Raw genomic sequence first — 23,663 nt, 5'->3', positions numbered from 1 at the left:
TGTTGAAAATAAAATGCTTCCCCTAAAGCCCTAAAGGAACTTTTATGACAATGAATGGCCTACCATAAAACATGAGTCAAGGCATAGAATGGTTTTTAATGCAACTGAGAGATGGGTAAGGAATCCTTGTTAGATTGATATTTAGTTTAATCACATTAGGTGAATGAGATATGAACCCTTCATCAGTTAATCTCAGCTTTCGACATTTACAAATCATCTACTACAACAAAGTCTCCAAGATGCAGATAAGATAGAGATTTTTATTTATTTACGGCCTCAAACATCTCATACCTTTCGCGCTTTAGTCTGCCCTCTATTATTCATCTTGTTTCTCTCCATGAAATTCAATTGAATTCAGTTTTTGTCTTAAATTCATACTTATTCATTTTCTAAGCTTTCTAAATTCATGCTATTTATATATTCTATTCACCTAGATTTCATTGCTCTTTTAAAAATTACGATTTATGCATTGTTGTCTCTCAAATATTTAAAATCTACGATTAAGAGCCCTATCTCCTCGCTGATGGTACCTACCCATTTTCCTTTATTCAAAAATTCTTATCGCTCCTTTAAAATTATGGCTTTTAAGTGTTGATTTCTCAGCCCGAGAATTACAGCGTGATGTGCTGCTTGACTGGTCCCCCCTCTCTCTCTCTTTATATATATATCATCATCATCATCATCATCGTTTAACGTCCGCTTTCCATGCTAGCATGGGTTGGACGATTTAACTGAGGACTGGTGAAACCGGATGGCAACACCAGGCTCCAGTCTAATTTGGCAGTTTCTACAGCTGGATGCCCTTCCTAACGCCAACCACTCAGAGAGTGTAGTGGGTGCTTTTACGTGTCACCCGCACGAAAACGGCCACGCTCGAAATGGTGTCTTTTATGTGCCACCCGCACAAGCCAGTCTAGGGGCACTGGCAACGATCTTACTTGGCTTGCCGGGTCTTCTCACGCGCAGCACATTTCCAAAGGTCTTGCCTCAGCCCAGGTCTTCCTGGGCCTACCTCTTCCACGGGTTCCCTCAACTGTTAGGGTGTGGCACTTTTTCACGCAGCTATCCTCATCCATTCTCACCACATGTCCATACCAGCGCAATCGTCTCTCTTGCACACCACAACTGATGCTTCTAATGTTCAGCTTTTATCTCAAGATACTTACACTCTGACGGGTATTCACATTGACATTACACATCCAACGGAGCATACTGGCTTCATTCCTTGCGAGCTTACGTATGTCCTCAGCAGTTACAGCCCATGTTTCACTGCCATGTAGCATGGCTGTTCGTATGCATGCGTCATACAGTCTGCCTTTTACTCTGAGTGAGAGTCCCTTTGTCGCCAGCAGGGGTAAGAGCTCTCTAAACTTTGCCCAGGCTATTCTTATTCTAGCAGCTACACTTTCAGCGCACCCACCCCCACTACTAACTTGGTCGCCCAGATAGCGGAAGCTATCGACTACCTCTAGTTATTTTGTCACAAACAAGATACTTTATTTATGTGTGTGTGTGTTAGGGCCTCTCATAGACAACAGATGAGGGTTCTGTAATTTCTTGCCAACAACCTGCATAGATAATTTGTTTGTAGTAATCAAATGTTTGTGTTGTGCATTAGCTCACTCCCTCCAGCCATCAAATGGACATTGCTTGTACTGGTGCACGAATGCACTACATGTTAGATGTCAAAGCGATTGCAGAGCAACGTGAAATGAAGTGTTTTGCTCAAGAACACAATGCATTGCCTCAATGCAGGAAATGAAACCCCAACCTTGTGACTGCAAGTGCAAAAACTTAACCACTAGGCCATGCATATATTCATCTTTATTAATTATTTTGTTATATATATATATATATATATGCATGTATATATGTATAAACATGGAATTTTTGGACGTGGATTTATTAGGGGTCAGAGAAGTTAAAAAAATAAGACATTTGTTCACTTTCAGCAACATTTTTTTAATCTTTTTTTCCATTTTCGTTTCATATTTCACTTAATCATTTTTTTAAAAATTTTCTTCTGATTTTTTCGGCATCCTTTAATTTTGTGGATTAAAATAAAAAGTATCTCTTTGTTTTGTTTTGTTTTGATGGGGTTTTTTTTTTTTTTTTTCGATTTTGTTACCTGATTTTTGTTCATTTACTCATTTTTGGAATATAGGAAGTTTTGTTTTTTTTTGTTTTTTTTTTACTTAGAATATAAAAAAAAAATGAAACAGATTAAAAATATCTTAAGTATTGTCAACAGCTCGTGAGTGGAACCACCAATTCAGTTCAGTCGTCCAGCATTTATTTTGAGCTTCTTTTAGTTTGGCACGAAATTGTTGAGATGCTTCTTGATCGGATGCACCAAGCGCCAAGGCTTTTCGCAAGTATTCGACGTCTTTGTCAGAGGAAAGTTCAGGCAAACCTGATTGCAGCATCAAATTAAACAGTGTAATCAAAATGTGACTCCTACGACGAAGAATCATATAGGCTAATTGGCAATTCTCTTCAAACCTGCGAAGACAACAACAACAAAAATACTTTTAGGATGAATGTTTTAGCAGTTTGAATGATGATTTCTTGTCAAAATATAAATGGCATGTGGAGGTGCAATGGCCTAGTGGTTAGGGCAGCGGACTTGCGGTCATAGGATCGCAGTTTCGATTCCCAGACCGGGTGTTGTGAGTGTTTATTGAGCGAAAACACCTAAAGCTTCACAAGGCTCCGGCAGGGAATGGTGGCGAACTCTGCTCTACTCTTTCACCACAACTTTCTCTCACTCTTACTTCCTGTTTCTGTTGTGCCTGTAATTCAAAGGGTCAGCCTTGTCACAGTGTCATGCTGAATATCCCCGAGAACTACTTTGAGGGTACACGTGTCTGTGGAGTGCTCAGCCACTTGCACGTTAATTTCACGAGCAGGCTGTTCCATTGATCGGATCAACTGGAACCCTCCCTCGACGTCGGAAGCGACGGAGTGCCAACAACCCTTAAACATTCAGATTACTTTCTCAAATGTAACTACTAGCGTAGCTACAGTGTGTGCTGCCCCTGGACCCCACAAAAAGCACGTTGCCTACAGCAAACCCAAAAGTGGTGCCCCTTTAAAAGTTCCACCCCCTACTGCCCACACTCTCCAACCCCAGCTACACTAGTGAATGTAACACATGTTGATTCACATTGTTTTGAACTAATCATGCATTATATCATAGATTTGAAATTTCAATGATGTGATTACTCTTTTACTTGTTTCAGTCATTTGACTGCAGCCATGCTGGAGCACCGCCTTTAGTCGAGCAAATTGACCCCAGGATTTATTCTTTGGCTTATTCTATCGCTCTCTTTTTGCTGAACCGCTAAGTTACGGGGATGTAAACACACCAGCATCGGTTGTCAAACGATGGTGGGGGTCAAACACAGACACACATATATATATATATATATATATACAACGGGCTTCTTTCAGTTTCCATCTACCAAATCCACTCACAAGGCTTTGGTCGGCCCAAGATTATAGTAGAAGACACCTGCCCAAGGTGCTACGCAGTGGGAGTGAACCCAGAACCATGTGGTTGGTGAGCAAGCTACTTACCACACACCCACTCCATACAAGGTTATTACCAGTTCAAATATTCTTGGGACAAATTGGAACCCGTAAGGAAGCCATTCACTGACAAATGGTCCACAACAAGAAATTTTCTTTCTAACAAAACACAGTGACTGGCAGCGATTGACTTTTTTTCTGGGTTCGAATATGCTTGGGGGAATATTTTTGTACCTGCAATAATGTTGTGTTTATACACAACACTGCTTAAGCTACCATCCTGTGATTGTTTATGTTTTGAATGACACTGTCAGGAAGGTGTGAAAAGCCAGATCTGGCCAGTTTTAACATAGAACAGGTAGAATATTTTAGGCTGAACATGGCCAGTTGAAAAGCTGAAAGGAATATGGTTTACCTAATGTAAAACCAAAATAATATGTACAATATTGCTAATCTAAAAAAGCTACCACAGTAACAGTTGTACTGCGTCTATTTCTCATGCTGTCATGTTGGAGAAGAGAAAAAGTATACAAGTAGACAAATAGATAGACAAAACAACATGCCCACATGATATAGAAAGAAACTTGTTCACGAAAATAGAAACAAGGAAAAGAACAAAACATCACTTACTTTTGGAAATTATCATTCTGGCCTTCACCATTTTTAATGACATAAACAAAATGTGATGTCAGCACAAATGGTACCCTTTCTCGTTTAACACCAAATTTCTTTTTCTTGTTGCCCAAAATGTGACCAAAATCTATGTGAAAAAGCTGGAATGAGAGTAAAACAAAAGTGAAAGATAACCTTATATCAACAGGGTCCCACTCTAATAATTTATAGGGTTTGGTTTGGGCTTCTGAATTGCTTGGATGCTAAGCTGTTACCTCATGGGTTCCTGAAGCATCTCCTGTCGTTCATAGGGTCACTGTGAATTGACTAAGATCCAAATGTGTTAACCATTGGATCATTAAGACATAATTGTAACATTCGTTATATATATCAATTAGCAGGTATGGGTGTGTGCTTAAGACATTTGTGTGACAGCTTGGATAGTGAGACAAATCGTCACAAATTCAAAATTATCCGGGCTCTTGTAGATAGTGTACATGGAAAACAGACATTAAATGATGATGGTAAGGATGATCACACACACACACACGTATACACAATGGGCTTCTTGCAGACTCTTTCTCCAAAATCTATTCACAAAGCTTTGATTGGTCTAGGACCTTAGGAGAAGACATTTACCACTCAAAATGCCCTGCATGTGGTTTTGGAACTGAACTTGAAACAACATGGTTTATGGTTCAGAAGCAAACTTGTTAACCACACAGTGCCATCCACCAATATAAGACAATTAAAAGGAAAAAAGAATTAGGGATCACACTCATGCTCAGAACTTTTGAAACAGTTCTTCATAGACATCGAATGTATTTTGTATCTTACCTGGCCATTGGTTTTGATCATGATATTGTCGTTATGCCGGTCACCAATTCCCAAGACGTAGGTGATGACACTGTAACCAGCACAGGAGAGAGAAAAGTCTGTGACTGCTTTTGCTAATCTGGAAGAAGAGACAGAAGAATTACATTTTACATTTGGTTTATATAATTGTAAAAGAAAAAAGATTTAGTTAGAAAACAATAATTACAATAATAACATAAAGAAAAAAGTGACACTGGACAGGGAATGATTTAATATTACTGGTCTGCATTTGAACAGCAAAGGTCCCTAAGGTTGGTGGCTTTTCCACCAGTATCTATGGCATTAAAAATCAATGGTACTGCTAAGTTTCAAGGATGCAAACAAACCAGGGGCCACACATATACATAAATATATATATATACATATTTTTTTTGCATTAACAAGGCTATCAGTGGTTTCAGGTAGAGAGAAATCTCTCAATGATTATGAAGCCTGCTACATAGGAACACTGGTACTTGAGTATCAATGTTTCCATGTGGAAGGCTTGATAATTGTTGAGAGATTTCTTCTAAATGAAACCAATAGTTGACTTGTTAAGCCACAAATAAAGAATATTTACCCACCAATGCAGTGTTTAGCACTCGTTCTCACTGTTCAATATTAACTCATTCTCACCATTCAATATGGGTGTATATATATATATTATATAATATATTAAGATTCAGCTGAATAAGACACTTAAATGGTATGGCACCGGGTTGGGTCAAAATTAAGATGCATATACAGCAACTACAGATAAATACCAATATTGGTACATTGGTATATTATTTTATTACTTCTAATTACATTTATCCTGTTAGTGAATTATCATACCTACAGTTTACTAACTACACCTGTATTAACTAAGCCAGAAATACAACTAAATACTCGCTATTAACAGCTGCTAGGTAACCAGTATGGAGCTGTTTTATCTTCTTTGCTTTTTATATACTATGAAACTTTATAATCTCTCTTGAAGTATTAGATCTTCATTATTGTAGTACAATTTACCTTGTTTTATTACCCCTTATTTTTTTTCTTTTTATGCACCTTTTTGAAAGCTTAGCCAGGCTCATGGGCCCAGTTTCCCGGTTTCTATCACTGCAGAGATGCTCAAAATATCTGGCAGTGTTGGCTATAGCCTAGTCACCCGTATTACGAACCAGGTGATACACGAAGGAGTCATACCCTATGACTGGTGTAGCAGCATCATAGTCAACTGCTACAAAGGTAAAGGGGACGCTTTAGATACAAATAATTACAGAGGCATCAAGCTGTTAGATCAGGTTATGAAAGTTACAGAGAGGGTCATAGCCCAACTAATTAGGGAGCGAATCAATTTAGATGAGATGCAGTTTGGGTTCGTGCCAGGTAAAAGCACTACTGATGCCTTATTTCTAGTGAGACAGTTGCAAGAGAAATACCTAGCCAAGGATAAACCTCTGTACCTGGCTTTCGTTGACATGGAGAAAGCCTTTGACAGGGTCCCCCGATCCCTTATCTGGTGATCAATGAGGAAACTTGGGATAGAAGAATGGCTAGTGAGAGCTGTGCGAGCCATGTACAGAGATGCGGCCAGTAAGGTGAGGGTTGGAAATGAATTCCGGGTAGAGGTAGGGGTCCACCAAGGTTCCGTCCTCAGCCCCCTATTATTTACCATAGTCCTCCAGGCAATCACAGAGGAGTTCAAGACAGGTTGCCCCTGGGAGCTCCTCTATGCTGATGACCTTGCCCTAATTGCGGAGTCACTATCAGAACTAGAGGAGAAGTTTCAGGTGTGGAAGCAAGGTCTAGAATTGAAGGGCCTTAGAGTCAACCTAGCTAAAACCAAAATCCTAATAAGTAGGAAGGTAGATAAAACACAAACCCCTTCAGGTAGATGGCCCTGCTCAGTATGTAGAAAAGGAGTAGGTAGTAACTCTATAAGATGTACCCGGTGCAAGCTATGGACACATAAGAGGTGCAGCAACATCAAAGGCAGGTTAACTAGCAAGTTAGTTTTTGTTTGTGGCAGATGTTCAGGTGCAATAAAGACTGCAAACAAACAGGAAACAACTTCTATCTCATTCCAGGGTGAAAAACTAGAGGTAGTCGATAGCTTCCGCTATCTGGGCGACCAAGTTAGTAGTGGGGGTGGGTGCGCTGAAAGTGTAGCTGCTAGAATAAGAATAGCCTGGGCAAAGTTTAGAGAGCTCTTACCCCTGCTGGCGACAAAGGGACTCTCACTCAGAGTAAAAGGCAGACTGTATGACGCATGCGTACGAACAACCATGCTACATGGCAGTGAAACATGGGCTGTAACTGCTGAGGACATACGTAAGCTCGCAAGGAATGAAGCCAGTATGCTCCGTTGGATGTGTAATGTCAATGTGAATACCCGTCAGAGTGTAAGTATCTTGAGAGAAAAGCTGAACATTAGAAGCATCAGTTGTGGCGTGCAAGAGAGACGATTGCGCTGGTATGGACATGTGGTGAGAATGGAGGAGGATAGCTGCGTGAAAAAGTGCCACACCCTAACAGTTGAGGGAACCCGTGGAAGAGGTAGGCCCAGGAAGACCTGGGCTGAGGTGGTGAGGCAAGACCTTCGTACATTGGGCCTCACCGAGGCGATGACTACGGACCGAGACCTTTGGAAATGGGCTGTGCGTGAGAAGACCCGGCAAGCCAAGTAAGATCGTTGCCAGTGCCCCTGGACTGGTTCTTGTGCGGGTGGCACATGAGATGCACCATTTTGAGCGTGGCCGTTGCCAGTACCGCCTGACTGGCTCCTGTAGGATTTTCGAGCGAGATCGTTGCCAGTGCCCCTGGACTGGCTTGTGCGGGTGGCACATAAAAGACACCATTTCGTGCGGGTGACACGTAAAAGCACCCACTACACTCTCTGAGTGGTTGGCGTTAGGAAGGGCATCCAGCTGTAGAAACTCTGCCAAATCAGACTGGAGCCTGGTGTTGCCATCCGGTTTCACCAGTCCTCAGTCAAATCGTCCAACCCATGCTAGCATGGAAAGCGGACGTTAAACGATGATGATGATGATGATGATGTGTTCCCCACCAGCTAGATGGGACACTTGTCCGTCGCAGCGTTACTCAAGAAACTGGAAGAAAGAATGAGAGAAAGGTGGGGCGAAAGAGTACAACAGGGGTCGCTACCACTCCCTGCCAGAGCCTCGTGGAGCTTTAGGTGTTTTCGCTCAATAAACACACACAACGCTCGCTCTGGGAATCGAAACTGCGATCCTCCGACCGTGAGTCTGCTGCCCTAACCACTGGGCCATTATACTTCCACTTTTTCATTACCCATTACTTAAATTAATATCTTCATTTATAACCATGTACATACATACATGCAGTATGTATGTACATATGGCAAGTTTCTTTCAGTTTCTATTGACCAGATCCACTTATAAGGCTTTGGTTGGCTTGAGGCTATAGCAGAAGACACTTGCCCAAAGGTGCCACACAGTGGGACTGAACCCAGAATCATGAGGTTGGGAAGCAAACTTCTTGCCACACAGCCTGTACCAATTGCCTGTCTGTATGTGTGTGATTGTACATGTGTTTGGGTCATTCCATGTGTGATTTCATGCAAGTGATTGTGAATGTATGTGACTGCGCATGTGTGTGTGATCACATATGTGTACGACTGCCTGTGCATGCATGTGAGTGTGTGTGTGTGATCACACATGCATGACTGTACATGTGTGTATGACTGTGTGTGTGTGCAGGTACATGCCAGAACAAAAGAATATGAAAGAGAGTATATTGATGGTAGGAATTACTTTTCATCAGTGGTATTGTGCTGTTTCAGCCATTCGTAAACACATTTATCAGTCCCATAATATTTGCGTTGGATAGAAGCTATGGTTTCAGCATTGGAAACCACCTCAATCATTCCAGTGTTTTCTCCAGTACACAGACAACCATACGGGTTCATTCTGGAAAAGACAAACCAGAAAAAAAAGAATAATTTGTTACATGGGATGAAATACAATGAAAAAATTCATTACATCATCATTATCATTTAGCATCCGTTGTCCATGCTGGCATGGGTTGGATGGTTTGACCAGGGCTGGTAAGCTGGAAGGCTGCACCAAACTCCAGTCTGATTCGGCATGGTTTCTACACCTGGATGCCCTTCCTAATGCCAAGCACTCAAAGAGTATAATGGGTGCTTTTATGTGCCCCCCAGCATGGGTGCCATTTGTGTAACACTGGTATCTGCCACAACTGTGATTTTACTTGGTTTGATGGGTCTCCTCTTCAAATCACACCATACTGTCTTAAAAAAAGCAATGTCTTTTATCCTGGATTTGTTGAATTATGGCTGTACTGAGGTTAAACAACAGTCAGGGGCTAAGCAATATATAGGTGTACAATAAACCAATGGTTCAATGTTAACTTACTTGAGATCCACACCTTCTTCTTGCCAAATGGAGTCAACAATTTGGATAATTTGCAGCGCCAGCATGTCTTGTCGGAGGTCTGCAGAAAGAGTATTCCATAGAAATATAAAGAAACAACAACAACGCCGTCACCACCACCACCATCATCGCTATCAGCACTACCAACACATCACAGCCATCACTGTAATATATCTAGCCAATACATGGTTGTTCAAACTGCTAAAAATAGTAGCTAATATATCTCTTGAATCATGAAAGGGCCATTCGACAATATAGTCAAAACATACAGACTTCAAAATAACAGAGTTCATCGCTGGAATGCCTTTGAATTAGATCTGCTCAATCTGGGTTGACTAACAACAATAAAAAGTAACAAATTGGTTTTTATCTAATGTCCAATGATCAAGGTTGTGCCTCACATCACAATCCTAACATCTTAAAAACAGGATGGTATGTTTTATGGTGTTGTTGAAGACACATCATCATCATCATCATCATCTTACATCTGTTTTCTATGCTGGAATGGGTTGGATGGGTCATCAGAGTCTGAGTCCGTTCTGGTTCAGTAACTGACCTCCCATATAAGCCAGAGGACCACATCTTGTGTGTACATTCCATTCTTGGCAAGAATTCTAAGACGGGATGCCCTTCCTAACACCAACCACCTTACAAAAAATACTGGGTGCATTTTATCATGGCACCAACACTAGAGATGTTGCCTTGTACTCTGAAAGTCAAAATGTCCTCATTATTCTAGGCTGCCTCTATTCATTCAAAGCAATATAATCAAAAGGGCAAACAGAAGAAAGGGTGATGGCAAAAGAAGAACAAGGATAAGTGACTTGTTATGGTTATCTCTACTGGTTTACTATAAAAATGAGAGCCAGCATTGATTTTGTTATGACGTTTCATATCTGAGGTGTTTGATGTAGAGATAACCTGAACAAATAATCTAATAGCACTGCTAACACAATAGAACAATAGACATATATTTTCCTTTTATTATGTTTCAGTCATTTGACTGCAGCCATGCTGGAGCACCGCCATTAGTCAAACAAATCGATCACAGGACTTATTCTTTCAAAGCCTAGAACTTATTCTATCAGTCTCTTATGCCGAACCGTTAAGTTATGGGGATATAAACACAACAAAATCGGTTGTCAAGCGAATGTGGGGGGGGTCAAACACAGACACATACATACATACATACATATACATATATATATAGAAATATATATATATATATATATATATATATATACAATGGGCTTCGTGCAGTTTCCATTTATTTGGTCAGCTTGAGGCTATAGTAAAAGACACTTGCCTAAGGTGCCACACAGTGGGGACTGAACCCAGAACCATGTGGCTAGGATGCAAGCTTCTTACCACACAGCCACTCCTGCACCTATATAAGAACGTTTTATATACTTTATAGTATATTATGGTTGCATAACGAAATACGGTGTCCCTACACATCGAGGATGAGAGAGCAAAAGAAGCAGCTATATTATTGGAAAAACAGAGATTTTCAAGTAACAATAACAGAATTCCTTACCATCACCGTTCTTGTATATAATAGAGAATTTCTCATTACTTTGGCAAGCTTCTTCGTTTCGCCACACTAGCCATACTGGACGTTTTTTGGAATCTAAAAATTTGCATTCATCAATTCTGTTTCATAAAGTAGGAAAAGATAATTATTAATACATGCATACAAAGTACGAGAAATACAAAGAAAGTGTAAAGGAAGTACAAAAGTAATCTTCATTAACCCTTAGGGTACTGACCTGCTAGAGACCACCCTGGATTTATGATACATATTTCATGCTTGAACTCCCATCCCTCTTTTACACATGTGTTGTCACTCACATCCATATAAATATAAATACAGAACCTGTAAACTAGGATAATACAGTTCTATATTTAAGAGGATAGAGGAAGGATAAAGAAATAATAGATTTATAAGCCCTAAAATTCACTCCATAATTGCCCACGGGCATATGGCGTAGTGGTTAAGAGCGTGGGCTACGAACCCCAAGAGTCCGAGTTCGATTCACGGCAGCGAATCGAACGGCAGCGACCTGAATAATAATATAATAATAATAGTAACATCGTTAGGAATGAGAACCCAGGTTCGAAATTTCCCCAAGACACCTGACGAAGGCTGGAGGATATATCAGCCGAAACGTTGTGTTAACAACAAACAAGATGAGGACTAATATCCGTCAAATGTAAATACTGTAAATACTGTAAACTAGGAGACAAGCAGATCTGAAGCAAGAATTACAGTAGAGAGAGCATGTCATTAATAAGGTCACAAAATGACAGCAAAAGGACTTTGATGAAGTTAGCTGGTTAATTGATCAATTGAATGATTAATCAAACAATCAACGAGTTAATTGGTTAACCAATTAACAAATGAAAGTAAAGAAGTGAAATAGAACCATTGTGTGTTTTTATCATTAGCATGATGACTCACCCACCCACCAAGATACAAAATATTTCAACACATCAGTTCACATCAAGAAGCTTGCAAACCAAAAGAACAGAATGAAATAAATTAAAACTTTCCATCGAAATTTCATTCTGATAAATGTTCCAAACACCAACTTAATAATGACAGTGGATGTGCAATGGCCCAGTGGTTAGGGCAGCGGACTCGCGGTCATAAGAGTGTTTATTGAGCGAAAAAGCCTAAAGTTCCACGAAGCTCCGGCAGGAGATGGTGGCAAACCCTGCTGTACTCTTTCACCACAACTTTCTCTTACTCTTACTTCCTGTTTGTGTTGTGCCTGTAATTCAAAGGGTCAGCCTTGTCACACTGTGTCACGCTGAATCTCCCCAAGAACTACGTTAAGGGTACACGTGTCTGTGGAGTGCTCAGCCACTTGCACGTTGATTTCACAAGCAGGCTGTTCCGTTGATCGGATCAACTGGAACCCTCGTTGTCGTAACCGACGGAGTGCCAACATACGTAATAATGACAAGGTAACTTTACTAAATTCTTCATGAAATTTCAAAATTAACTGTAATAAAGACAGTGTGTTTCAACAGAAATATAGTAACAAAAGGGTTAAAAGTACAATAAGAACTGGCTGAGTACATCAAAATGTCGTGGGTGAGAGGGTTATTAACCAATGGGTCAGTTACATCTAAGTACAAGATGCGTATGGCAGGAGATTCAGATGGAGAAAATGTTGAGGTATGAAAACGAAAGCTGTAGAAACATTTTGTTACCTAGGACAGGGGTTTTCAAACTTTTTGACTTGCGGACCCCTTTATATTTCAGGCTTTACCTTAGGGACCCCCTTATAAATGCTTATGAAATTTATACATAAATATTTGCTTAAAATAACATATATTTTTACATTTATTTATTTAACAGTATTGAACAAATAGGTTTATTGTCAATTAAAAGATTTCGATTAAAAAACATATATAAAGTCAAATTGCCCATTAAAAGTATTTGCTGTCCACGGACACCCTGTCTTGTCCTTGCGGACCCCCTGTGGTCTGCGGACCACAGTTTGAAAACCCCTGACCTAGGAGATATTCTGCATGGAGAAAGTGGATCGGACTAGGTGACGGAGGCTAGAATGAGATGGGTATGGAGGACACTCCCTAGTTAGCATACAATCCAGGAACTGAATGGTATGTTAATGAGGAGGAGAATGTCACTGAAACTGAGGGGAAAGGAATATACTGCTTGTATGAGAAGTGCTATGATTTATGGGAGTGAGACATGGGTAATGAACATAGAGCATCAGAGAATTCTGGGAAGAACAAGGACGAAAATGATTAAGTATTGCTGTCAATTCTCCTCAAACTGTCCATGCTGCATGCCTGTTTTGATGCACTGAAAATACTGCTCAGTATTTGGTTATTTTAGCAGATATATTCTGCATGGGATCACCTACATGCTTCTAAAATATGTCCCAAAACAGCATTTCACAGGCTAAGATCATCTGGGATCTCAAAGGGAGAAATATAGATTACTCTATTTTGTGGAGTTTGTAGTTTCACTTACAGAAGGGATGGCAGTAGCTGTAATTTGTGCTCTGAGGAGGTGCCAGAAATCCTCAATTGTAGATCTAATTTAATTAACAAGAAAATGAGTAATCAATCTATTTTCTAAATTAAACTTACATTAATTTATTCATTTTCCACAAGGGGTTTAATGGACTATGAAGTTCGTTGAGAGCCTCCATGTATGCTTTCTGACTGAGAACTGCCTGGAAATCTTTCAGAAGTGTGTCTTTTACTTTCTGTAAAATAGAAACAAAAATAAATTTAATGATAAAGAAAAGAAAACTGATATACAAATCTCCTCCAATTGATTCACACGTATTCCTCAAATTTTCTTAAATCAATGCCACTGATACACATATATCTGACTTTAATCTGTGTCACTTATACTCACTTCACTTATTGCAAACATTTACCAAATCCTTCAATTTTCAAAAGTACATCTTTCTGGACTCTATTTCTGACCTGAGAATTATATTAAGAGTACATGTGCCTGTGGACAGCTATCATTATAGCTAACTTTCAAAGCTTTGTTTGTGTTTTCAAACTCAATTTGTAAATATGCTGATCTCTATCAACATGAAACCTCAGGTGCCAGAAAATTAACAAAAGTTTACATTAAAAAACTGTTTATACAAAAAATTGTTTATTTCTGGTGCTGAATACTCATTCTCCCAGTTTGTTACTAAAGTGTGCGTGGGGGATGGGGTTTAGAAGTAAGCAACTACATACCTTGTCACCAATGTTCAACGTTGTGTTCTTGATAAGCATATTGGCTGAGTTAATCTTCAACAAAGCTTCATTTTGACGTATCAAGTCCTTCGTGTGATCAGCACAAGATTTACAGTAGACTTCCAGTATGAGACCAAACCTTACATTTACTTGGCATTCATGCATTTCTGACCTAAATGGTTTCCATGGGGATGTTTGTTTTGTTTTTTAAAAAGGAGAAAATAATTATATATAACAAATCCATATACAAATATTCTATGAAACAATACAAGTTAGTATTTATGCATCACTATAGAAAACATGTTTCTTAATTCATATATAAAACAAGGGGGGATTTAACATTTTTATCAGTAAGTTCATCTGAAAACATGAGACAGTGCTCAGAGCCCCGATTGTAACATCCTGACTAGTCAGACTGAGGTGATTGATAATCAAGCACAAGCCTCTTCAGCTCACTACAGGAGGAGAGACGGTTTTAAAGGGTGGCATTTCTAGAGAAGATGGGTTAGGAAAAAGAAAGTGTTCAGTATACAATCTTGTTGGGGAGGGTCACAGTAGGAATGGCGATGAGAAGGAAAGGGGGGAATGCATCTAGAGGCATGGAGACATATATGGATTGATAGTTTAAATGTTTAAAAGAGAACAAAGACTATTGAAATAGAAAGAGAAGATAGAGACCGACAGTATGTCAGTGCATTAATGGTTATTCCATGTTCAGAGATCAAATATTTTCCAGTCCTGAAGATGGAACCCTAGTCTTTAGCATGCATCACAATGTTTTAAAGTCTTCTCTTTCCATGCTGGCATGCTAGATGAGATTGGCTGAGACAGTATTCTGCAGGCAGATGCTCTTCCTGATGCAAACCATTCTTTTTTTCTATTTTAAGTACAGCGCTTCTATTTCATGACACATTTTGTCCTTGAGCAAGACACTTTATTTCACGTTACTCCAGTCCTCCCAGCTGGCAAAATTGACTCATACCTGTAATTCAAAGGACCAGCCTTGTCACACTGAATCTTCCTGAGAACTATATTAAGGGTAAACATGTGTGTGCTGTGGAGTACTCAGCCACATGCATGTTGGTTTCACAAGTAGGCTGTTCCATTGATTTCTCAACTGGAACCCTCATTCTTGTAACAGACAGATTACCAATTATTCTTATACAAGAATATTGTTGACAGTGCTTTCAAAGTTCCAGCCAGCTAAGCCAACTCATCAGATTAATATAAAATTGTTTTTATTATAACTGAACATAAAAACCAACATTAATGTATATATATGTGTGTATATATATGTGTGTGTGTGTGTGTGTGTGTATGTATATACAAATAGATAGATAGATAAAGTTAGATAAGGCCGATTTATGGGATTACCCTGGGTTTCACATCTATACAATGCTTAGCTTTACAGTGTATCGTCAGATCCCAAACCTGTTGGCTTATGGCCTCTCGAGAATGACCTTGGTATCGTGTGGATCCCAGTAAGCCAGCATGAATTTCCTGAAGTGCAAGCATGGTCTGAAGACCTCTGTTCTGGAGTTGAGGATATTCCCCAGGTCAAGGGAATCCTTTTGTATCCTTGCCTGTTCCTATGCACAGTTTACAATGCTTGATCCCATTTATGTAGGGGCCTGGATTTTCTAGGATTCTCCATGATATATATATATATATATATATATATATATATATATATATATAGAGAGAGAGAGAGAGAGAGAGAGAGAGATACACCCACTACACTCTTGGAGTGGTTGGTGTTAGGAAGAGCATCCAGCTGTAGAAACTCTGCCAAATCAGATTGAAGCCTGGTGTAGCCATCTGGTTCACCAGTCCTCAGTCAAATCGTCCAACCCATGCTAGCATGGAAAGCGGACGTTAAACGATGATGATGATGATGATGATGACATACACACATATGCTATATACATACACCCATATACATACATACACGGACACAAATGAACACATGCAGAAATGAAACAAAATAAAGAAGCACAAAAGACTTACTTGAGAAGCCAGAAAAATCTATGTCCAAAACACCGGTTTCGTAAAGCTCGGCTTAACAGCAGCTCAACGACTGGACAATATAAATAACTTTCATACTTCAGTATCTGTACTAATTGTAGCAGATACTGCATGATTTCATCATCTCTAGAGAATAAAGATATGAATATATATATATATATATATAAAAAATATAAATGAGAAGTAAAAATTATTTCAAAAGCGATATCTACAATAAACCCTTGATTAACTAATAGGAAGGCAAAGTGTGTTTAATACCAAAATTCCATTAGCTTGAAGCTAGCTTAAGACTATTTTTTAATGCTTTCAATGAAGAAAAATAAAGCTTCAATAAACTAGTACACAACATAATACATTTCTTCATCTTCTTCTTCTTCTTTACCATCCTCATCATTTAGCAGCTATTTTCCATGCTGACATGAGTTGGACAGTTTGACTGGAGATGGTAAGCCAGAAAGCTATACCAGGCTCCAGTCTGTTTTGTCTTGGTTTCTATGGCTGCATGCCCTTCCTAATACCAACCACTCCACAGAGTGTACTGGTATGAATGCGTACACGCAGACAGACAGGGCTTTTCTGTTGATCGGCTCAAATGGAACCCTCATCATCAGAACTGACAGAGTGCCAGTAAAAAAAAGAAGAAAAAATGTTTTAGACTAGAAAATTCATTTAGAATCACTCCTAAAATCTGAAATGATATTAGAAATTTTAACTTACGGCAGTTCTTGAAGACAACTCACAGCAAATTCTCTCACAACTCTGTCAGCATATGCAAAATCAAGTAAACCTAAACTGTGTTCACAGTTTAGTTTTGGCCAACTCATTAATAATGCTTGCATCTGAAACAATCAAACAAATGAATTAATTAACTAATTGATAATGGAAACTGATGAACATAATAGCAAGAAAAGGAATGAAGGGAGAAATGAATAGCGGAAAAGGAATGAAGGGAGAAAAGTGAACACTAGGGTAGGCCAGAGTTGATAGAATGTGGGACACAGCAGTACCAATCCATATATATATAAGAAGTACCCTGATATGGGTGGTTGCCTCTCAGTTTTACAGAATATCAGACCCTGGGGGTTAGATTAACTGAAAGAAGGTGGATCAAGGAAGCAATGTTAGGCAACAAACAGTTCTTCTTATGACTTATATCGGGAAATATAACAGACACACTAAACATTCCATTTATTATGCTGCTTGTACACAGATCCATGTTTCATATCCAACAGGATTAGCTGCCTTGTTGGCTTGGAAACCAAAATGATATCTGATCTGAACAAGGTTTATTGACTTCAGAGCAATGAAAGAGAATGTTGGCCCAGACAGAATTTGAACTCAGAACATAAAGAAATACAATCAAGCATTATACTCAACCAGTTCTGTCATCTACCAACATTTATTGGTGGGAGTTTTTTGGGGGGTGGGGGAGTTAATCAATTTTGATCATATCTCTGAAAATCTTTCTTCCTCTTTGAAAATAATTTTTTTTTCTTTTTCTATCTTACCTTTGAAAGATCAATTTTGTTATTCCATTTTACAGATGACAGCAGCAAAGGTAGAGAATTGGGAAACCGATGTTTGATTTCGTGACGCAATCGCCACAGAAGTTCTTTATCCTGTTCAAAGAGAGCATTTCCTTCTTCGATGATTTTCCGTACTTGGTCAATTACGATCTTGTTAGGCCTCCACATCTATCAAAGACATAATTTTAAAACAAAAAACTTTTTTAAAAATGAAAGCATTTTTCACATTTAATTTATAACATCCCATATTAAGAACACTTATACCAAACTGACACTTTTTATTCTTTATATTAAACAAGGGACTAATAGTTTTCTCACTTAACAGACCTCAAGAAAAAAAAATTCAGAATCCTTGTCCGGTACCAGACTGATCCTAAATCTAATCAGTTCGTGCCAGTCACAAGGTCAAACATCCCTGAAAGCTTCATCCAAATCCATCCAGCGGCTCTTGAAATATCTTGTCCACAGACAAACAAACAAACAAACACAACTGAAAACAATACTTCCACCTTCACTAAGGAAGAGGTAATAATAATAATAATAATAATAATAATGATAATAATAAATAGAAATAAATGTGAACAGAGAAATGACAGACTTACTGGAGATCCAAATGAACCAACAGGCTCCATATTTTCAGCAGCTTTACCTAAAATCTGTAAATAAAAAATAACATTAAAAGACACTTTTGTTACATTAATCATTGGAAGCAGAGTTTTCTTTCTTAAAAAACAAAATGCAAAAATCTCTTAGATATTTGTTCTGTAGTGAGTTAGACACATTCCCTGTCAGAAATGCAGTCACCAGAGATTGGCTTGACTTACTTAAAAACTGCATAACCAACAATGCTGTTATTTACCAACTGTAATATAAGATTTTAGCAATATAGTAAATGAGCTGGATCACATGATATCAAAAGCTCAGATTTCAACAGTTGTCACATGACACATTTTCCCAAACATCCTTGAGCAAAGCTTTTAATACCACTATCTAATGATTAACTAATTGCTCCACTTAATTTGACTGTACTGAAAAAAAAAAAAAAGACACATATGAGGTCTGATGAATGACCATGGGATTGCACCTAGAAAGTTACCCTCTGAGGTACAAGTCCGGGCAAGATTGTTTTATGGAAGGCCAGCAATTGCTCATGCATACCAGCCACCCCTCTCCACACCACTGATGTTATCCAAGGGAAAAGCAAAGGCCGATACAGCTTGGCACCAGTGATGTCGCAACTCATTTCTACAGCTGAGTTAACTGGAGCAACGTGAAATAAAGTGTCTTGCTCAAGAACACAACACGCAGCCCAGTCCGAGAATCAAACTCTGAACCTCACGACCGTAAGCTCGACGCTCTAACCACAGTAGTAGATAAAGATGTTGATTAATGCAATGCAGCCATGTAGAGGTTTTGAATTCAATCCCAAGTATAGCATTAAGGTTATTCATAAAACATTGACTGAAGCAAAAGGTGTCATGAAACGCAGAGAGTCGAATGAGAATAGTGTACCACCACAGATCAAGTAAAGGGCTAGGTTTGAAATTCTGATACAACAACAGAGTTCAACACAAGACACCTGAAGAAGTCTGGAGCATACAATAATTAAAATGTAGTAAAAGCAATAATCAAGATAAGGAGGACACCACTTTCACTATTATAAGCAGTATACATAATTCTTCAAACCCTCTCGAAAATTAAACTCAATTGTCTTTAATTCACGGAGAATTCTACTTCATTTTTGTATCTGGCTTGCAAGGTTGTTTATGTGAATTCGTGTGTTGAAACAGATTTTGTTGCGTCCAGGGAGAGTCATTATGCCAATATAATTAACACACACACTGATTCAATTCCACTCCTTTTTCTTCATTAGCCAATTCGTTAAATACCCAACTAACTAATACATGATGGCCGTCCACTCATGACCGAGGAAGACCATTGCCGACCTTCAGGAACATTGTGCGCTCTAGGACTAACTTATATTTTGCATTTGCAGCTCTGTTGGTGGCTAATGAGCCCTGCTCTTGACAAGCATACACAACTGCAAACATTGCAGATTAAGCTTTCCCCATTCACTATATGAGCCATGCGCTTTCGTGCAGCTCGCTTAAGTTCTTCATGCTGGATACGTGCTCTCTCAAAAGTGTCGATCCCCTCCTTAACTTGCTTCCTCCATCCGTGGCGATGACAGGCATTGTTCTCCCAGTCAGTGTCCTGCATATCACAGGCCTTTAATGAGGACTTGACACAGTCCTTAAAGCGCAGCCTTCGTTTCTGCCGGAGTCTCATTCCATTCACAAGTTCTCCATAGAGAACATACATACATACATACGTACGTACATACATACGTATGTATATACACAAGCACTTGTACATGCTGGCATGCACACACACGCATGCAATAAATCCCAAACAAATACTGCCTCTCTAACAGACTAAGTCAATAGTCATTGAAAATGTTGCAAGAAGCAACAAAAAAGCTTTGACAAACAAAAACAAAACAAATTTGTAGGATATTTTACCATTTGGCTATTAATAAAGAAAAGAAGTAGAATTGAACCAGTGTGTGTGTGTGTATGTTTATGTATGAGTGTATGTGTTTGAGTGTTTGCATTTGTGTATGAGTATATATATGTGTGTGTGTGTGCATACCTCTGTGTTAGTCCCCTCGTACCGCTTGACAATCGGCATTGATGTGTTAACATACCCTGTAACTTAGCGGTTCAGCAAAAAGTCCAATAGAATAGGCACCAGGCTTAAAAACATAACTGCTGGTGCTGGTGGGGGGGGGAGGCAATTCCTTCGACTAAATATTCTTGAAGGCGGTGCTCCAGCATGGCCGCAGTCTAACGAGTGAAACAAGGAAAATAAAAATAAAAAGATAAACGGTACCTCTTGTTTTTGTGGATATACAATTCTCTTATCTCTGTTATACGTTGAGAAACAAACACGGAGGGTTGTAGCTTTCTTACCGTCAGGATTTGGAGTTACAGTTCCTGGATGAGAGACAAAAACAAAAAAAACACAAACATCATTAACATTTTAGTTGTCTTCTTTATATAGTTATTTATTTATTTATTGCTCACTTTGAGTTAATAAGTCTTTCTGGTACTTAATTTATCGGCCCCGAAAGGATGAAAGGCAAAGTTGACCTTGGCGGAATTTGAACTCAGAACATAAAAGACAGACGCAATACCGCTAAGCACTTCGCCCAGCATGCTAACAGTCCTGCCAGCTCGACAACTTACTTTCAGCAGAATAATGTGAATACTAAAGTGTTAAAATGAGAACTTACCGATAGGAAAGCAAGGTTCATCTAATTGTAGATCATCTTGGATTGGCCACATAAACAGTTCACAGGTGTTACACCGAAGCCGAGATTTGTAATCAAACAAGGGGATGTTTGCCCAAGCTAATGGATTTGCATCCTGGGAATATCATCATGGAAAAAATTGCAAAGAGAAAGAGGACAAATAGTAAGAATGAAAAAATGTTAATTAAAACAGTAAGTAAATGAGGAAGTAAAAATGGTAAAAAAAAAATATATTGTATTGATGATATGGTGAAATATTGGGAGGAAGGGGGAGGGAAGAAGGAAAGAAAGAAAGGAAACGGGAGGGAGGAAGAAAGAAAGAATAAGAAAGAAAATGGGCAAGAAAGTGAAAGAGTAAAATGAAACAAAAAAACAGAAAAAGAAAAAGGAAAAAGTGAAAGGAAAATGAAGAAGAAAGAGAAAAGAATGAAAGAAAAGAAAGAAAAATTCAATGAAAAGGAGGAGGAATGACACAAAGAAAGCGAATGAATGAATGAATGACTGTTGTACCTTATTCCTCTTATTCTTCCCTGTGCCAACAGAATACAACATGAAACAGATCCGGGTCATCTCCGGGAGGTCACTGACCAAGTGGTCAAAGGTCAGTTCTGAATTCCAGACACAGGTCCGCTGGGATAGAGTCTGTTCGTCTGTTGAGACCACATCACACAACACATCGTGACCAAGATAGAGACCTGCAACTACCTTTACCTGATTAGAGAAAATTGGAAAAAGCACATCAAAGAAAGAATTTCTAATGCGAATCACTGAATAATTTTGATCTTTTATCGGAAAATTTTAAAAAGAATAACTTACTCTGTTGCCATCCGAAATTTCCACTTGAGTAACACAATTGATTTTGATAGTAACTCTTGTAAAGATATCCCAAGAATGTATATCTGGTATGACATTTTCTTGAGTATTCCGTGAAGAAAATGAAGACGACGATTTCCTGGGTGGTATAATTGGAGCTGGTACTAAAAAAATATGGCAATAACAAAAGAAAAAAAAAATCAAACATCAGAAGAAACTTACAGGAAAGTAAAATAAGAAATGTTACCCCAATTATTAGTGCTCTATTAAAATTAGTGTTCATAATAGCATATATATATATATATATATATATATATATATATATATATATATATGTATAGGCGCAGGAGTCGCTGTGTAGTAAGTAGCTTGCTTACCAACCACATGGTTCTGGATTCAGTCCCACTGCGTGGCACCTTGGGCAAGTGTCTTCTACTATAGCCTCGGGCCGACCAAAGCCTTGTGAGTGGATTTGGTAGACGGAAACTGAAAGAAGCCTGTCGTATATATATGTATATATATATATATATATATATATATATATATATATATATATATATATATATATATCTCATCATCATCATCATCATCATCATCATCGTTTAACGTCCGCTTTCCATGCTAGCATGGGTTGGACGATTTGACTGAGGACTGGTGAAACTGGATGGCAACACCAGGCTCCAATCTAATTTGGCAGGGTTTCTACAGCTGGATGCCTGTGTATATATGTGTGTGTGTCTGTGTTTGTCCCCCCAACATCACTTGACAACCGATGTTGGTGTGTTTACGTCCCCGTAACTTAGCGGTTCGGCAAAAGAGACCGATAGAATAAGTACTAGGCTTACAAAGAATAAGTCCTGGGGTCGATTTGCTCGACTAAAGGCAGTGCTCCAGCATGGCCACAGTCAAATGACTGAAACAAGTAAAAGAGTAAAAAGACTAAAGAGTATATATATATATATATATATATATATACTCTTTACTCTATATATATATATATATATATATATATGGCAAATGAAAGACGGAAGATGGAACATGCGAGAATTTATTAATCCTGACAATTGTTTTGATAGATCTAGCATAGATCCCTCATGGGTGGGACACTCAGCAACTGGATCAGGAGCATCCGGCAGAGTGCAGATGTATCCCGTTGGGTGATAAATAGATACAACTCGTTAAAATAACAGTTCCGCATATATATATATATATATATATATATATATATATATCTCATCATCATCATCATCATCGTTTAACGTCCACTTTCCATGCTAGCATGGGTTGGACGATTTAACTGAGGACAGGTGAAACCAGATAGCTACACCAGGCTCTAATCTGATTTGGCAAAGTTTCTACAGCTGGATGCCCTTCTTAATGCCAACCACTCAGAGAGTGTACTGGGTGCTTTTACGTATCACCCACATGAAGGCCAGTCAGGCGGTACTGGCAACGGCCATGCTCAAAATGGTGTATTTTATGTGCCACCCGCACAAGAGCCAGTCCATATATATAATTATAATATAGGGTATCTAAGAGATACCGCCACGCTGAAAAATAGCAGTCAAATCTTGACTCTAAACCACAATAAATGTTCATATAGCACAAAGAGCGAAGACAAAATAAACTAGTAAAAATAACTGGATAATTCCAGATCCCGGATTTCTGGCTTTGCATAATAAATGCTTTGCCTTCATCGGTGGAATATACTCAGAAAAGCACATAAATACAAATATATATATATAAACACACAGTATACCCACATATACGAACGTATACATACATATATATACACGTATCCGCGTCGGTGTCTCCTGTCGTGCACAC

The 23,663-nt window shown here is 38.8% G+C and overlaps 1 protein-coding gene across 6 annotated transcripts in view; it reads right to left on the bottom strand.

Annotated features, from left to right (window-relative positions):
- Positions 1–2,150: 2,150 nt before the first annotated feature.
- LOC106874488 (phosphatidylinositol 4,5-bisphosphate 3-kinase catalytic subunit beta isoform) overlaps positions 2,151–23,663 on the bottom strand; it is a 143,359-nt gene continuing 121,846 nt past the window's right edge. For 5 of the 6 annotated variants that reach the window (XM_089360824.1, XM_089360821.1, XM_089360822.1 and 2 more), the window contains 16 exons: positions 21,840–22,000; positions 21,534–21,734; positions 21,006–21,138; positions 20,603–20,706; positions 18,313–18,366; positions 17,693–17,878; positions 16,902–17,023; positions 16,167–16,310; positions 14,160–14,331; positions 13,548–13,666; positions 10,957–11,072; positions 9,402–9,480; positions 8,778–8,933; positions 4,981–5,098; positions 4,162–4,304; positions 2,151–2,502 (listed from right to left, as the gene is read on the bottom strand). In XM_089360824.1, the coding sequence (XP_089216950.1) occupies positions 2,235–2,502; positions 4,162–4,304; positions 4,981–5,098; positions 8,778–8,933; positions 9,402–9,480; positions 10,957–11,072; positions 13,548–13,666; positions 14,160–14,331; positions 16,167–16,310; positions 16,902–17,023; positions 17,693–17,878; positions 18,313–18,366; positions 20,603–20,706; positions 21,006–21,138; positions 21,534–21,734; positions 21,840–22,000 (2,276 nt within the window). In that variant the 3' untranslated portion in view covers positions 2,151–2,234. The remainder of the gene's footprint in view (positions 2,503–4,161; positions 4,305–4,980; positions 5,099–8,777; positions 8,934–9,401; positions 9,481–10,956; positions 11,073–13,547; positions 13,667–14,159; positions 14,332–16,166; positions 16,311–16,901; positions 17,024–17,692; positions 17,879–18,312; positions 18,367–20,602; positions 20,707–21,005; positions 21,139–21,533; positions 21,735–21,839; positions 22,001–23,663) is intronic. The other variant, XM_089360825.1, reaches the window with a different exon arrangement.

The sequence above is a fragment of the Octopus bimaculoides genome, chromosome 12 (genome assembly GCF_046866305.1).
Source record: "Octopus bimaculoides isolate indiv1 chromosome 12, ASM4686630v1, whole genome shotgun sequence".
Taxonomy (NCBI): Eukaryota; Metazoa; Mollusca; class Cephalopoda; order Octopoda; family Octopodidae; genus Octopus; species Octopus bimaculoides.
Note: the sequence above shows the minus strand (reverse complement) of the source record. Positions and strands in the feature narration are given on the sequence as shown.